The sequence below is a fragment of the Marmota flaviventris genome, chromosome 6 (genome assembly GCF_047511675.1).
Source record: "Marmota flaviventris isolate mMarFla1 chromosome 6, mMarFla1.hap1, whole genome shotgun sequence".
Taxonomy (NCBI): domain Eukaryota; kingdom Metazoa; phylum Chordata; class Mammalia; order Rodentia; family Sciuridae; genus Marmota; species Marmota flaviventris.
The window spans coordinates 137,632,520-137,649,910 of record NC_092503.1 but is presented as its reverse complement, the minus strand read 5'-3'; the positions used below and the strand labels follow the sequence as shown (position 1 = coordinate 137,649,910).

The following is a 17,391-nucleotide window of genomic DNA, read 5'->3' as shown; positions in this document are numbered from 1 at the left end:
GCCTCTCTAAGTTGCAGAGCCTGACCTTGACCTTGTAATCCTCCTGCTTCAGCCTCCTCAATTGCTGTGATTACAGGTGCATTCCACAATGCCCAGCCTAGATCTTTCATAAAATGTAATTCTGATGCCTTGATGGAGTTGTAATAATTCATGCAAATTATGTATTTAAAGAATGTATGTGAGTTTGCCTACATGAGAAAAAGAAAACCCTGAAAAGAGGGCAGAGGTGACTCTGAAGGCAGAGCTGTCAAGGTGGAAACGCAGCCATTGGGAAGGAGGACCAAATGCAGAGCTTCTCAGTTCACACATGCTGTTTTGTGTGTTTTCAGATTAAGAGTAATATGTCATCATAAGGCTGGGGTTGTGGCTCAGTGGTAGAGCGCTTGCCTACCATGTGCAAGGCCCTGGGTTCGATCCTCAGCACCATATAAAAATAAAAATAAAATAAAGGTATTGTGTCCAACTACAACTAAAAAGACAAATTAAAAAAAAAAAGTAGTAAGTCATTACTTACAATGTGGTGTCTTTACATAAAACACTCAGCAATTTCATTTGTGGGCTTATGCCCTGGAGATACTGTCACTCCTAGGCTCAGGAGTTAGTATGGGAATGTTTACTTCAACAGCTGTCTGTTGGAAAAAAGAATGAGCACATACACCTGCCATATCCTCCCACTAGCGTCTCTGAATGCAACACAACAGTGACAAGTAACACACTGCAGCTACCAGCTGTAAGCAACTTAGAAATGCATGAGACGGGGAAATGCAAAGGGCAGTGAAAAAAATAAGTTATAGAAGACAATATACAGTATGAAATCAGTTTTGTAAAGTTCAAACACAAACTGCATTGTTTAATAAAAAACATGTGACAAACTGTTTTCACAAAGGCATTGGGCAGATTTGTAGGGTTCAGGTGGAGGTAGGAGGTGAACTGGGAGGAAGCACACGGATAAAGGGTATATCCTGGGCTCCACAGTAGGTTCCTGGGTATCATAATTCATACATGTAACATGAGTAGAATTATACCTATCAAATATCACATAATAAAAAAAACCCTAAAAATCATTTTGAAAAAACAGTTCCTTGTGATGTAAAGGCCAGACTTTTTATGAACAAAACTGCAAATGTTTAGGATAAAGATGTTTTTCCTGCTAAAACATCATAAAATAGCAAGAGATCCTTTTAATGAGTTACCTTTAGTAGAAGCAGGCATTTGGAGGGAGAGGTCTCTTGGCAATATCAAATCTGGGGCAAAGTTTCAGATTCCCAAAGGAAATAGTAACTAACTCTCAGGAGGAAGGGAAATTCAGCTGTAACTGGAGTAAGCCAGATGTTCACATCAAGCACTGTGGTTAAGAACACAGCTTGGAAGTCAGACTGCCTGGCTGTGAATCCCAGCTCTCATCCTTCCTAGCTCTGTGACACTGAGCAAGTTGCTTAACTTCTCTGTGCCACAGTTTCCTCATCAGAAAAATAGGAATTGTATGCCAGGCGAGCGCGTTACTGCTTGAGCCACATCTCCAGCCCCCATGTAATAACACTGTGAAATAAAGAATAAATAAGTTACTACATGAAATGTGACAACAACAGTGCCTGGCGTATAACATGAACTCAAAAATATTCTTCGTATTTTTATATTTATTCAGGAGGAAGCCAGTTCTGTCCCAAAGCATAATTACCACCAAAAATTCAACAGTAATTATGTTTTATAGTTAAGTTCCCAAAATAACCATTTGAATCAAACTGTTTGTTGATCTAAAACAGAACAAATTTGGATCTCCAAAGAAACTGATATATTTCCTTTTTTTGAGCATATAATCTGTGCAAAACTGGAACTGTAACAAAGAAACTGTTTACTCTTCTTAATTGGTAAATGAATATTGCAAACATTATCTCAGGTCTGCATGTGTTGGTTACTGCCAATATAAACTTGAATGAGATATGGTCTCTGCCTTCAAGAGCAGAGAGCTTAGACACAGCTGCTATAATTCCCCCTTATCCTCAGGAGATATGTGCAAGACCCCTGTGCCTGAAACCAGAGATAGTCTGGAATCCTCTGTATACTATGACTTTTCTTGTAGATCCCTACCATAAAAAAGTTTAATTTATAAATTAGGCATAGTAAGAGAACAATGGCAACTTATAAAAAAATAACAAAAATAACTCTATACTGTAATAAAATTGCCAGCATTGCTACCCATACTCCGAAGCCACATTAAGTAAAGTAAATCCTTATTGAACACAAACACTGCATCCTTGACATGTGATAACCAAGATGGCTACTAAATGACTTGGCAGGCAGGTAGTGCATACAGTGTGTATACATTGGAAAAGGAAAGATTCATGTTCCAGACAGTGCAGAGCAGGACAGAATGGGATTTCATCGTTCTATTCAGAATGGCACGCAATTTAAAACTTATGGTATTTATTTCTGAAATTTTCCATTTAATATTTCTAGACCATAGTTGACTGAGAGTAACTGAAACCACAGAAAATAAATCTGCAGATAATGGGGACTACTGTATTATAGTGTGTATCATTTAGCAAGATAAGATACTTAGGAAGAAGAACAGGTCTAGAGAAGGGTTATGAGCTCAATTTTATTGTATGTGCGGGGCAACCAGATAAGAAAATAAAATGAAAAGCTGAATTATCTGGAATTTAGGAGTTAAGACAAGGATGTCTAAGAGTGAGAAGAGGGCCGTGTGTGATGGCATCTACATGTAATCCCAGTTACCTGGGAGGACGAGGCATGAGGATCACTTGAGCCTAGGAGTTTGAGACCAGCATGGGCAACATACTGCCACCCGACCCCTGCCAAGTCAAAAAAAAAAAAAAAGGAAGCTTCAAGAGGAGGGGTGTGATCAGTATTGACACACCATGAGCCCATCTTCAAATGCTGCAGAATGAGCCAGGAAAAAGGCAGCCAGTGTCTAGTGGGTTGGTTTAATGGAAGGCCCTCTATCTATTGGATTGGTGGGTCTGAAGTCACCTTGTCACAAGGAGAGACTGGGGGATGAGGAAGTGGCCAAGAAGATGGCCAGGGAGAGAAGCAGAGATACATTAGAGGGTAAAAGTGGTGTGAGGTTGGGAGTTGTATTTTGTGCTCCTAGAAGTCAGAGCCACTGCAATGGTGAACACACACTACAGTGACTGAGGCAAAGGGGTAAAAGGGCGCCAGCGCCCAGGATGAAGGGCTATTGCACAAGTAATTGCAAAGTGTTACAGAGTCACGGGGGAAATCAGCACCAGGCTAAAGGACTCTGGGAGGCCTTCATAGAGGTGGTGCCCCAGAAGCAGGCAATGGGGTGAGGACATGTCTGCCGAAGAGGATGTGGTGGGAAGGGGTCAATGCAGCAGGTACATCACAGGTACAAGGGCACAGAGATTAGAAGGGGAAAGCTTGTTTCAAGAATGGCAATTTGTGCAATGCAAGAAATGCACAGGAAGGGCCAGGGAACAGGAGGCAATGAGGCAAGAAAGCTGGGTGGGGCCTGACTGGTGGTGAGCCAGTAGTGTGGCCTTTACTGAAGGATTTTAAGTGGGATGATTAAATGGTCAGATTATTGTCTTGGAAAGGACACTCTCCTGTGGAGGGCAAATTAACAGAAAAGGCAAAGGAACAGAACCAGGAACATGGAGGGTCGGGAAGAGAGGAGGGGATAACATGAGCAGTGTTCTGAGCATGGTATCAATGGAATGAAGTCACAGTAAAATGTAGAGGGCAGAGGAGCTGAGCCCTCAAGGGATGACTCTGGGGCTGGGCTTACACATCTAGGCAGGTCATCAGAGTGATTATGGGAAAGAACAAGTGAGCAAGGGTGGAGCACAAGAAAAATCAAGAAATAATGAGTTCAACTTTAGACCAAAGCATACCATATTCTGGAGCATAAAATTTAGCAAACATAAAAGAACAAAATCATACAAAGTATATTTTTTGAACCTAATGAAATTAACTAGTCACCAATAGCAGAAAGGTAATCTGGGAAACTCCAAATATTTGTAAATTAGAAAATACTCTTCTAGGGCTAGAGATGTGGCTCAAGTGGTAGCGCGCTGGCCTGACATGCGTGTGGCCCGGGTTCGATCCTCAGCACCACATACAAATAAAGATGTTATGTCCGCCGAAAACGAAAAAATAAATATTAAAAAAAAAAAGAAAATACTCTTCTAAAAAGCTATGGTGAAGAGACACTAGAAGATATTCTGAACTGAATGAAAATATGGCATATCAAAATCTGTAGGATGGGGCTGGGGTTGTGGCTCAGGTGTAGAGCCCTTGCCTCACATGTGTGAGGCACTGGGTTTGATCCTCAGCACCACATAAAATGAATAAATAAAATAAAGGTATTGTGTCCATCTACAACTAAAATGAAATAAAACAAGAGACTGTAAAGAACTAAGATCATACAATGGGACACTATTACTGAGTAGCTTACTAAGGCATATGAATTGCAGAAGAGCAGGAAAGGCGAGGCCTGTGATAGCCTAATGTAGGGGTCTGTAAACTTTTTCTGTACAGAGCCAGAGAGTAAATATATCAGTCTCTGCAGGCCAAGAGGTAAAATCAAAGACATTATGAGGATACTTCAATATGTGAGGATAGAAAATGCCTGATCCATCTAGACCTAACTGCCTAGGGTGAACCATTTGAGGTCCAAAAGAAATATACTCGGGACAAAAAGCTACAAGTCTACAAGGAAGGGTCCTAGTGGTCAGGCTAACAGGTGGAGGTAGCCCAGGTCAGTTTTACTTTTTTCCCCAATAACCTTCAGACCCAGAAGAATCATTCTCTACTCCTGAGAGCCTGGTCATCTCGATTTGGGCAGCTGGCTGGAAGTGGAGCTATTTCATGTCTGAGTGTGTGGTATTTACCAATAATCCCCCGTGTGCCGTGGCCACCAGGACAGGCCCTGGGAAGCAATGCTGGGAGTGGAAAAGAAATGGGGAAGGGGTGGAGTGGATCTCCGGCTTGGTCTCCATGACTCACACAGCATTAGCCTCCTTAGTTGAAGCCTGGGCCTTGAAAAAGCATTCGGCAGGCCAGATTTGACCCACATGTCCCTGCTTGAGTGCCCCTAAAAACCGATAAAAGAAGCTTGAAGGACTACCTTAAAAATGCAAATAGCACAGAAACTGTTACAATCAAAATGAAAGTTTCATATTTGAATTCGATGTTCCCTTTTATGCCCACATTATTTTAAATGAGGTTATGAATAACACTTCACACACCTCCTCCTTTTTTCAAGTTCACTACCAGTGGTAGTAAATGTAAATACTGCTTTTCCTTAGACTTTTCCTGAGTCACAGAAGTTTCACTTCTGGAAATAGAAAGTCTTCTATTTTCAGATGGGTTAAATGACATTACTTTTCTGAGCACTTACTATTCTTCCAGCCTTAGAGCCAAGAACTAGAAATGGATGATATGACTTATCAACACATCAAAATAAGAGATGAGGACAGAAATAAAGATCAGTCATCGCCTGGGGTCGACAGAACCTACCCTGATAAATTCTTTCATCCTCTTCAGTGACATAGGCATTAGCTCCCCAAATCACCATCTTATTGATGTAAGATGGATACTTCGCAGCAGCAAAGAGTGCAGTTATGCCACCGTCACTCCATCCCAGCAGAGAGATCTTCTTAAACTTCAGCGTCTGTGAGAAATACAATGAAAACCACAGCAGAGGTTATTGTTCCTTCCTGCTAAAAGAACCTGAGATTAAAAAATGATCAGAATCAATACAGGGGCTCTGGAGTATCAAGAATGAATCCTAGCTGGGTGCGAGGATAAATGCCTGTAATCCCAGCAACTAAGAATGCTGAGGCAGGAGGACCGCAAGCAACTTAGTGAGACCCTGTATCAAAAGTAAAACTAAAAAGGGCTGGGGTTGTAGGTCAGTGGAAGAGCATCCCTGGGTTCAATCCCCAGTATCAAAAGAAAAAAAAAAAGAAATCCTAGAGTCTACTACTTGGTAACAGTGTTTTCTCTCAATTAGTTTGGGTGAAAATATAATTGTCATAGGATTTGAGTACAGCTGTTTTAAATTATGAGGGAATTACATCTTCTGGTTGGATAAAATGTCAAGGGAATAGAATCAATGGAGATCAGCTGTATTTGGATATGACAAATTGTGTATGTGCATGCGTGCGCATGTGCACTCCTTAAACAAGGATTTGAGAGCAATTATATGGATTACAGAGGGGACCTGAGGTTTCTTGGATGAAATGAAGTAGGACATCTGGTGAAGCCACAGACTGCAACTGTGGGAACAGACCACGAGAGATGGGTTGAGAGAGAAGAGTGTCACCGGGTTGCAGGTCCTTGGGTGAATTAACCAGGGCATGAATCTGTGTTTGGCAGAGAAAACTGACAAAGATTATGTTTGAGAGATGTTGCCTAGAATTAAAAATAGAATGACTAAAAATATTAAAGTTAAAAAAAAACAAATATTAGACCAAAATATTTGCTGATGGGATTTATATATTAGCATACTACTAGAGGTAATAATTTGGTACTAACTCATAAACATAAATATTTATATCTTCTATAACCCAGCACATTTCTCCTAAATTTGCATGAAATTCTTGTACACATGTGCCAGGAGATGGGTCCATTAAGTCTGCAACAACCTTGTTTAAAATAGCAAAAAAGTAAGAACCAAAATGTCATGACAACAGAATGCTCAGTGTACTAATGTTTATAATTAAAAAAACGCAACTTAAAAATTAAGTCCTATTGTTATCTACCATTATATAACAGGTGAAGTAAGACACGGTGCATCTATACAGTGAAATACAGTTACTTTCCCTCTTATCTGTGGGGAACACTCCCATACACTTCCAGACTACTGGTAGATGCCTGAAAACAGTGCCAAGCATGCTACATTTTATCCTATACACACACACAGGATACAGGATGGATAAACTGGACAAAGGGATGATTCTTGTCCCAGGCAGGATGGAGGGGATGGAGCAGAACAGTGCAGGATTTCATCATACTACTCAGAATGGTGTTGAAGTTAAACTTAGGACAGTAAGGTAACTACACATTAACAAGTGTGTGCGCGCATGTGTGTGTGTGTGTGTATTTTTTCCCCCAGTGCTGGGGATCAGATCTAAGGCCTTGAGAATGCTAGGCAAGCACTTTACCACTGAGTTATATCCTCAACCAATATGTACAGTTTCTATATTTTTATGTACCAGTTAAAAAAATTAAATTGAAATTTTAAAAGAGTAAAAAGCAACTTATGACTTATTTCTGGAATTTTCCACTTAATATTTTTGGACCACAGTTGACCATGAGTAACTGAAACCAAAGAAGTGAAACCATGGGTAAGAGGAGACAAGTGTGGCAGGCACCTATTATAAAACAGATGCAAAAGCATGTTTATTGACATGGAAGTATCTTCTTTAGAAATTGTTCAATAAAAACAGTATGTTAGAAGAACATCAGGAATAGCATGATGCCATCAATACAAAACTGTGTGTTTATATTTATCATAAGACTGGTCAGAAAGACAGTCTTAAAGTATTAATAGTGGTGTATCTAAGTAGCTTGATTGTGGAGTATTTCTACATTCATCTTTACATCTATTTGAATCATTTGGACTTTCTGTAGCAATCACATGGGGTACAGCATTTGTAGAAAGAAATAACAACAAAAACTGAGCAAAACAAATGAAGACAGGCCCAGCCACCAACCCTTCCCTGAGCATTTCCCGGGGACCCACCTTCATCAAATCAATAGCATCTTTTGCATCCCTTTCAAAAAAGTCCACTGGGAAGTCTCTATCTGGGGGTCTGGAATGTCCATATCCTCGAGGATCCCAGGCCACCACAGTGAAGAGGTTCTTATTTAGGCTTTTAAGTTGGGGTGCAAAATCAGTCTCTCCGCTTCCTGAAAATAGCCACTTGGTTATGCTCTGGTGAATTCTTTCATTATATGAAACACATCAGAGAGAAAACAGAAGCGACAGCAATTTTAAAACAAAGTAATTAGTGTCTATTCAAAGTAAGCCACAGGAACATAATTAAGAAAGTAGTCTTACAAGGATTGAATCCATTTACCCAGAGGCAGATAGACTTCCTTTCTTAGTGAAGTGCAAACCTGCCTTCTATCGTCCCCTAGTGGACATTCTGAGAAGGACAGGGGCTGGCCTTCATTTAGTCCAGTATTCAGCAACCCCTGCCCCTTTTTTCCTAAAGAATTAATGGAACTATATAGAAATAAACTTATAGCTATGTTATACTTCTAGATTTTTTCTTTTTAAAATAAATGACTTGACAAATGAGAAAGATCCCAATAAATTCTGTAAACAAATTTGAGATTTGAGTCAAAATACAATTCTAAAATTCTGGATTTTTTAAAAACTAAGATGATTGTGAATAGCCCTGAAGATTTTATTTTGTAGTTACAATTAATGCTAAAGTGAAACACTGAAATGGTGGTGGTGGAAGAAATCAAGTGGCATCAAAATAATACAAAAGAGTTTATACTAACAAGTAGAACTATTTTTTTTTGGTGGTCCTGGGGATTGAACTCATGGCCTTGCACATGCCAGGCAATCATTCTACCAGTGAGCTACACACCTAGCCCAGAACTATGTTCTCAAACCCATGGTAGCTTCAACTGGCAGTCCCCAGCTCGATGCAGCCATTCATGATGTTGTGTGCTCATACCCACTACAGAAGGTCACTACAAAGAGCTTAGTACAGGGGCAGATCACCAATTTACTGGTAAAGTCAGTTTGATTTCTGAGGACTCAGACTTCAGGCCACAATAAATATTAAACACCTTGCCTGATGAACTAGCTTCATTATAGAGTGTTTCTAGATGGAGCAGGATCACTTAAAATCATCAAAATCCATCATTCTTGGCAAGGCACTGCTTCTTTGAGATCAGGAAAATCATTCAGGAAACCCAGGCCAAAACCAAATTGGTGATTTCCAGCCTAGGTCTACTACTTTGACACTAGGCTTCCCTTATGTCCCTTGGCTGGAGGGACTTCTGGTGCAAACTATCTTGAAGGAGGAGCAGAAGGTAGGGAGATGGGAAAGGGAGCAGGTTAAAAGATCAATTTCAGAAATAATGAGATAATGAGATATTTGTTTTCTGGCAAACATGTATATATTTGAAGACCAAGGCCATACACACACACACACATATATACTATTATTATTATTATTATTATTTTAATTAATACATGATACCTGAGTAGCCCATGGGGAAGGGATCAGGATCTGTGGGACAGATAGGAAACTCACTGTTTTATTTTTAAATTTTGGAAGCATGTTAATGGTTTTACATAAACAAAAACTGGTATGTTTTTGTACCTGGTTAATGATCATTAATACTAAAATAATGGAAATTCTAACCTGGTAAGTTGTTGTTGTGACAGACGACTTTAGTTTGACCTTGGTTATTAGAATAAATGTCCTCCTTCATTACAACAGCTTAAGAAAAAAAAAGAAGGTACTAAATACTAACTAGACAGAGATATCTCACTAGCTACCACAGTACCACATCAGCGGAGGCTTGATCAAATAGAAACATGAATTAATTGAAAAGTTTTAGTAATTTATTTTTAGGAGAAAGAAGCAAATCACAAGGATTATTTAACTAAACCAAGAATAAACAACAATACTAAATCCTATAAAACTAAATTCTAGATGTCCTGGGATCCCTGTGTATCTTCTCTCACTTTGTACATCTGGACTACTGTTCTGTAAAGTGAGATTCAGATCCAGAGGGCTTACTGTGCCCCACATTGAGAGAGGGTAATACAATAATCTAATTTTGATTTTTTAAATTTTATTTATTTTTATGTGGTGCTGAGGATCGAACCCAGGGCCTCACATATGCTAGATGAGAGCGCTACTGCTGAGCCACAACCCCAGCTCCTAATTTTGATTTTCAAAAGGACCTTAAGCTTATTTTTTCTTTTCTTTTTTTTTTTTTTTTTGGTGTGTGGGGGAGTGAAACTGGGGATTTAACCCAGGAGCACTTTATCACTGAGCTATACCCCTACCCATTTTAAATTTTTAATTTGAGATAGGGTCCTGCTAAGTCGCTGAGGTTGGCATTGTGATCCTTCTGTCTTAGGCTCCCAAAGTTGTTGGGATGACAGGTGTACGCCACCACGCCCAGCTCTTATTTCTTATTTTAACTGAACATATCAACCAGAATAGAGAGCATCTGTCCTGGTTTTAGCACTGTAAGTCCCACAACCTTGAAAACTTCTTGATGCCAGGAAACTGGGATGGCTAATCATCCATTCACCTTATTCCTTCATCTACTCCTTCCCACACCCTTTCCTTGATCTCTCACCTTTGGTTTCACAGTATACCCATGAAGAAAAAAACTGGGTATATAAAGGAATACAAAAAACATGATAGAAAGTTATCTACTTTTCTAAATCATGCATTTGATTTTAGCAAATATCCCTTAAAACAGTCTGGTAAAGCACTAAAATTAATCAATATTTGGCAACTAGTATCATGACCCTATCAGAGAGGTTATACAGCATGCCAAAGGATTCCATTAAAAATTGTCAGACCCAACATCCCAGGAAGCAGCAGGACTGCATGTTCGCCCTCTCCAGTCTGCTGATAATGCAGGTGAACGCCATTCACAGACACTTTGGCAGAGGTTACTGTTCTGGAAGAAAAAGAAATCCCCAAAGAAAATTAATTAACACAATATGTTTATCAATTTAATATGACAAGACTGCCCTTTTACATGCATGAATCAGTTCCAGTACCCCTCTCAAGCTTCTTGGATTATTTTGATTTGTGCCTTAACTTTCCATTCCTAAACAGTGACATGAGTTTGTATCTTCTTTAACAGACTACAAAATCAAGTGTATTCATTTTTCAATATACTGCAGCACCCAGCCTGGGGCCCACCCTACACGAGCACTGAAAGGTTTGCTGAATTCAGTGGCTATATGTACAGGCCTAGGGCACATGTCCAGGAGCTAGAAGTCAGTGGTGCCCGCGTGCAGGCTGATATGGGGCACCAGAGACACAGAACCTGGAACCATTTTCTCCTCCTCAGCAGCTTTACAGCAGTTACCAGGATGTTCAGCAGTATTGGTGGCATTCCTGAGGACAAGACTGATCCCAGGAGTTCCAAGGAAAGGCCCTGGTGATCTCAGGGCATCTGGTGTCATCTAATCAGAAGCAGGAGGACTCTAATCAGAAACACCCAACTGCACTGACATGGACTTGCTGGTTTTTAAGATGCTGAAATATTCCTGAATTGACTATTAAGAAGCCATTTCCATAGGTCCCATTCATGATCCAGCATCTAACTAGACACTAATTGGCACAGGACAAGGCCACCACCAGCATCTGTCCTGCCTGAGGATGCATGGGCTGTACAGGTGTTCTCAGAGGCTCTTCTGGAAGCTCCAGAATAGACTGTCCAAGGACATACACCAGCACAGCACCTACAAGACCCCTGCTACCGATCTGCCAGACAGATAACTGACCTGATGGCATTCTAGGAGAGGTGCTAGGAGGAGCCACTCCTCTTCTAGTGGACTGTCAATAAAGTAGAATCAACTAATCTTCCTTTTTCTATTACATACTCCTCACCTGACCACTGCCCTTGGTCAAGATGACTGCTGAAATGTACGCTTTTGAAAAAACAAGGTCCTGTTTCTTCTTTCGGTTTCACCTGATTTGCCAACTTCAAGTAAAAACAAAATGCAGGAAAAAAAATTGAATATTGCTGTATCTAATTGTAACACACACTTGTCTGTAAAATTATGACAGAAATGGGAAATAAGAAGTCCTGATATAAGCTCATTTCAGAAATATCATTAGAGGAGCAACAATCATGCCATGAAGTGGTTTTAGCATAATATGTACTCTGCCAATTTACTTATTATTAACTTCTTATTCCTCTGAGGAATTAATTTTTATTGGTAGGATGGCTTTAGATATCTTAGGCTCAGGATAAAAACAAATAAATGTACTTTACTAGTAAAGACTCATTTTAGTAAATGGTCATTTATTGGTGTATATTTGCTCACAGTCTAGAAGGAGAGATGATAAAGACAAAGGATTTACTCTGCAAACCCTCAGGGAGGCAGTTATGACTGAGGAAAAAGGAGCTTTGAGGCACCTGGATGGGATAAAAGTCCTTATTGCTATTTCCTGTGTTGCCTAAATTAAATGAAGCCACTCCCTGAACAGAAATGACTACCATCCGCACAGCTCACATTAGCAATAATGTGCACCATACCATTATTCCCTTTATTACTCCTGTGCCCTAGAATTTTTAGGAGCTCCCTTTCTTGCAGCGCCAAGAACATGCTCATGAAAGTTACATTGCACTGTGAGGATATTATGCACGATGAAAGTGCCCTTCCCTCACCCTCCTCCATGTGCAAAGCTCATCAGTTTTCAGGACTGGGTGTTGCTGCCTTAAGCTCTCTGCATCTCTGCAGGGCACAGACTCACAGGCTTTTTCTCAGCTTCCATGATCACTCCCAAGTCTCTGCTGCAAAATACAAACAAAACTAACTTCCCTCTGCGCTTGGTAGTATCTATGTTTTGATTCCCCATTCCAAACTTCTCTAATTATTACCATCCCATGTTCTCTTGGTTACCTAAAAGGAATAGGGAGATAAAACCAGGCAGTCTTGATTTTTAGCATAATGGCAACTCAATGTCAGGAAAGAATGTTTAAAGGGAGACAGAGATCATATCAGGGCTGGGCAGAGGGATCTAAAAGGAGCTTTGGAGATGAACTTCCAAAGATGGGTCAAATTCTGAAAAGAAAATGTGGTGGGAAAGGCATTTCTGGAAGACAAAAATAGTCTGATCAATGGCCCAGGAGCAAGGGACATCCGTGGGGACAAGCTCATGTTCAGCTAGCAAGAATATGAAGGCAGCTCTATGGTGGGGGCCAAATGGTGTTCTGCAGCTAGGCTGGGGGAAAGACACTGCCACACTGCTTTGTCTTCAACCACCCTGTATGTTGTTGCACCAGAGGGACCTGTACTGTCACATCAGCCCATCCCATGGGGTTAATGGAGTTTGACAAAAACCTTTCATGAATCTCTAAGCTGGAGGAAAAGGAATGAGGACTATTTGTGAACAAAAGCAAATCAATATCAAACATAAGAAAAAGGTTTACTTTTAAAGATAACAGTTATTGCTGGGCATAGTGGCATATACCTATAATCTCCAGTGACTGAGGAGGCTGAAGCAGGAGGATCACACATTTGAGGCCAGTCTCAGTCACTTAGTGAAATCCTCAGCAATACAGCAAAACCTGCCTCAAAATTAAAACACATGAACAAACAAACAAAAGGACTGGGAATGTACTCAGTAGTAAAGCACACCCCTGAGTTCCACCCCAATACAGTTAAAAAAAAAAAAATAAAAGACAACAACAATTATTGTTTACTTTCACAGCAATATAACTGAAATGAGTATAGCACTCTTCTTCCAGATTATCTTAGAGTTGCAGTCAGGCCTTGGATTAACAGTTATGTGCATGTTGTAAGAAAATCAGGCCATAAAGACCAGGCCTTCAATGGCCTTGTTGTGTGTTTATTACTTGAACCACATTCAAGATACCAAATTTCCCAAAACTCTCAGGGAGGAAAAAAAAAAATAGAAAACTTCAGAAAATTTAGAGACAAAAATTATAGGCTGTGGGGTATAGCTTAGTGGTAGACCATTTGCCTACTCTTATGTACAAGGCCCTGGGGGTCTTGAACTCACAATCCTCCTGCCTAGGGCCTTTGAATAAACAATAAAGAAAAAAATACTAATCCCTTCCCCTTTGGCTGTCACTTTGGTTTTTCCACCTCTTCTTCTCTCTTATTAAATTGCATCTCTAACCCAGGTATTCTGAAACGGCTGTGTTGTTTAGAATCACCAGTGGAGATTTAAAAGCATGCCTATAACAATCCTGAAAGACATTCAATAACTCTGTGGCAGTGCCCTAGTTATCTGCTTTCAGAAACATTAAACTCCACCATACCATTCATTCATCCATGCACATCCTGAACACCAACCTGCTGCTGGGCACTAAAGTTATGCTCTCATGTAGTTTGGAGGCTAGCAGATGGGTAAACAGCTGGCCACCAGCATTTACCATGCAGTAAATGGAGTCTTATGAAAGAGAAGCTGGGGGAGGAGACCCTAGGATGTAGGTGAGAGTCACCAAGTTCAACCCCCTGCACCAACACCTCCATAGCTGCCCACTTGTCCCCATCTTCTTTAAAAAATATTTTTTTAATTGTCAATGGACCTTTATTTTATTTATTTATATGTGGTGCTGAAAATCGAACCCAGTGCCTCACATGTGCTAGGCAAGTGCTCTACGACTGAGCCACAACCTCAGCTCCAATCGTCCCCTTTTTACAGGAGCATTTCCTGTCTCCTACTACTTCAGTGGAACTAGGGATTGAACCCAGGGGCACTCTGCCATTGAGTCCCATCCCCAGTCCTATTTTGTATTTTATTTAGAGAAGGGTCTCGCTGAGCTGCTTAGCGCCTCACCATTGCTGAGGCTGGCTTTGAACTCACGATCCTCCTGCCTCAGCTTCCTGAGCCGCTGGGATTATAGGCATGTGCCACTGTACCTGGCCTCAAACTTCAATTTGAACCATCTTGCAAACTTCTAAATCTGATGCATAGACTATGCTACAATTCAAATCTTTGGGGTGGAAGCTAGGCAATTATATTTTAAAATTTCTTCAGGAGATTCCAATAGGCAACTAAGATTGAGAACAATGTAATGAGTTATTGGAGGGATAATATTATGTTGAACCTAATCTTACCATGGAGGAATCTGAGGATTAGAGAACAAAGTAATTTGCCTACACTGTGGTGCTCTGCCAAACCAAGATGAGCAGCAGAAAGTCTGACCCAGAGCCTCAGCACTTTGCTTTAGAAATAAAAAATGGAGGCCACTTAGTAAGATACAACCTCATTTCAAAAGTCCTAATCATTTATATTCAGCTATTTTATATAAAGTAACCATTAACTACAATAAAGTATTACACACCCCCAGGGCTTGAATTCAAGTGAATTTCGATCATTTATTTTTACTTCTTTTATATTATTATTTGTATCATTACTAATTGTACCTACTAAATACTTATATCTATTATGTCCTAGACCTTTTACATCCATTGTTTCAAATCCTCACAAACTGTGCAAGGCTGGAGGCTCAGAGGTTAAGTAACTTGGCTACATTGACACAGACAGAAAGTGATGGTAACAGATCTATCTGAACTCCAGAGGCCAAGCTTTCTCTCTAACCTCATGGCTGAACAGAGTCCCCCGCATGGTTCAGGCACTGGGGTAGAACACAGTCTGACTGCCATGCAGGGAGAGGGTGGTGGCAGGCTTCAGGGGAAGGAGGGAATCTGGAACAGGGCATTATTCCAAGATCGAACTCAGAAAATATTTTTCTTCAGGCAGATTGTTAGATGCTGTCAATTGTTAATATTTGTAACTGTACATAACATATAATTTCAGGGAGAGAAGACTTTTTAATTTTTTTTAACCTAATCCAGAAACAAATTTCCTTAATTATTAAATAAGAGTCAAAGTTCCAAATAGCCTTACAAACAAGTTTTTGGCATACAACTGAGTTGCACATTAGACACTGGCTGTTAGAAGCAGTTTTTTTTTTTTTTTTTTTAAATAGGAGTGCTTTTACCAGTTTCATGGGGCTGTGGCCTTGTTTCAGGGTTAACCAATACCACTGCTCATTTTCTCAGATTACATATCATCAGTTTGCAACTGCATTTATGCACCTGCAGGACAAAATCTGGAGAAACCTGTTTTTCAGAGTTAATTTAGGAAGTGCCACTAGGTTGGCAGGGCCTCTATGTAACCATTAAATAACCTATCAGGACTATGATACTGGTACAATCACAGTAACATTATCTCAATCCTTTTTTGAAAACAGGAATCTGGATACAATGTACATTTTCACTGTTGATTTATATAGCTACATCTACTTACACGTTTTTCCATCTGTATCAAAATAGTCCTGAATTAATAAAACTAAGCCAAATATGAAACTTAAGTGCCAGTTAATTACACAATGAAAATTTTAAAAAGATGGTCAGATTTACCCTCCTATTTTCTTCTTTGAAATTAATAGTTTCCACATGATATCAAGTAAAATTCTAAATGCCAGGTACCAATCAAACATTTCATTTTTCCCCACAAGTCATTAATGAAATTGACCCATCAACATTTAACTGCATACATGCATTGTGTGTCTATATGAGTGTGAAATGTATATGTGTAGACATATTATGTAAAGAATACAGTAAAGAAAATTTCAGGCCACTCCATCCATATTTTTCTGCGCAGAATCTCTTGGAACCAGGCACCAGGTCAGAGGTTAATCCAGGTTTTTGTTGTTACTGTTTTAACTGTAAAGGGGACGAGAGGACTAAGAGAAACATGCAGATTTTTGGACCTCTCCACACATGTATTTCAGAATCTCTTAAGAGTGAAGTCTGGGATTCTGAATATTCATAGGTTCCCAAGATGATTCTCTTGCACATGTCAGTTTGAGATAAGCAAATTAAAGACTCAGGAGACTTGGGATTCATGACTTAAGCCTGATCAGTTTTATGCCAGCTAATAGGCCCCAGACATATTCAAGCAGATTTCTGATATAAGAAGTAGGAGAAGGCACTCCTGTAATCCCATTTTGGAGGCTGAGGCAGGAGGATCGCAAGTTCGAGGTCAGCCACTATCAAGACCCTAAGCAATTTAGCAAGACGGTCTCAAAATGAAAAGCTGGGGCTATACCTCAGTGTGACAAAAAATAAAACAAACAAACAAACAAACAAACAAAAAACCTAGCAGCACAAGAGATTACTGTTCTCAACCTCACGATGTAAAGTCTAGAAAGAGGAACCGGCTAAGAATAAGGGGCATGGGTTTACAATCTGCTTCCTCACCAGTTAGTTGTGACTAATAGCAAATTTACCTCTCGGGGCCCCCTGCGTCTGCACACAGATGACAGTCTCGTCCCCTAAGCTCCAGAGTCACAGATGTGAGGCCTAGGCACAGTTCAGGCGCTCACGGAGTGCTCCCGGATGCGGGATCTCGGGAAATCAAGGGCCACAAGGAGGCCAGACCTCGCCCAAGACCCCCATCTTTGCAGCCGGGTCCACCTGGGTCAGCGCGCCCCTCCCGCTGCCCCCCAGAGCGCGCAACGCTGGGGCTCCCCGACGGCAGGAGGGCGCCATTACCCGTACGCGGCCTTGCGCCCAGCCGTGGGGACGTAAATCTTGGGCTTCTGAGGCGAGAAGAGCAGCAGCGGTAGCAGCCCGCCTCGGGAGCACAGCCTCACCACCATGTTCCTATGTTGCGCCGCCTCTGGAAACGCGCA

General features: G+C 40.6%; 1 protein-coding gene across 4 annotated transcripts in view; it reads right to left on the bottom strand.

Moving 5' to 3' along the window:
- Bphl (biphenyl hydrolase like) overlaps nt 1-17,391 on the bottom strand; it is a 29,840-nt gene extending 12,449 nt beyond the window's left edge. Inside the window, exons 1-6 of one of the 4 annotated variants that reach the window (XM_071613642.1) lie at nt 17,252-17,391; nt 10,559-10,659; nt 9,378-9,455; nt 9,213-9,242; nt 7,733-7,899; nt 5,503-5,656 (exon numbers count right to left, since the gene is read on the bottom strand). In XM_071613642.1, coding sequence (XP_071469743.1) covers nt 5,503-5,656; nt 7,733-7,899; nt 9,213-9,242; nt 9,378-9,455; nt 10,559-10,659; nt 17,252-17,358 — 637 coding nt within the window. In that variant the 5' untranslated portion in view covers nt 17,359-17,391. The remainder of the gene's footprint in view (nt 1-5,502; nt 5,657-7,732; nt 7,900-9,212; nt 9,243-9,377; nt 9,456-10,558; nt 10,660-17,251) is intronic. The other 3 variants (XM_027948133.2, XM_071613643.1, XM_027948134.2) reach the window with 3 other exon arrangements.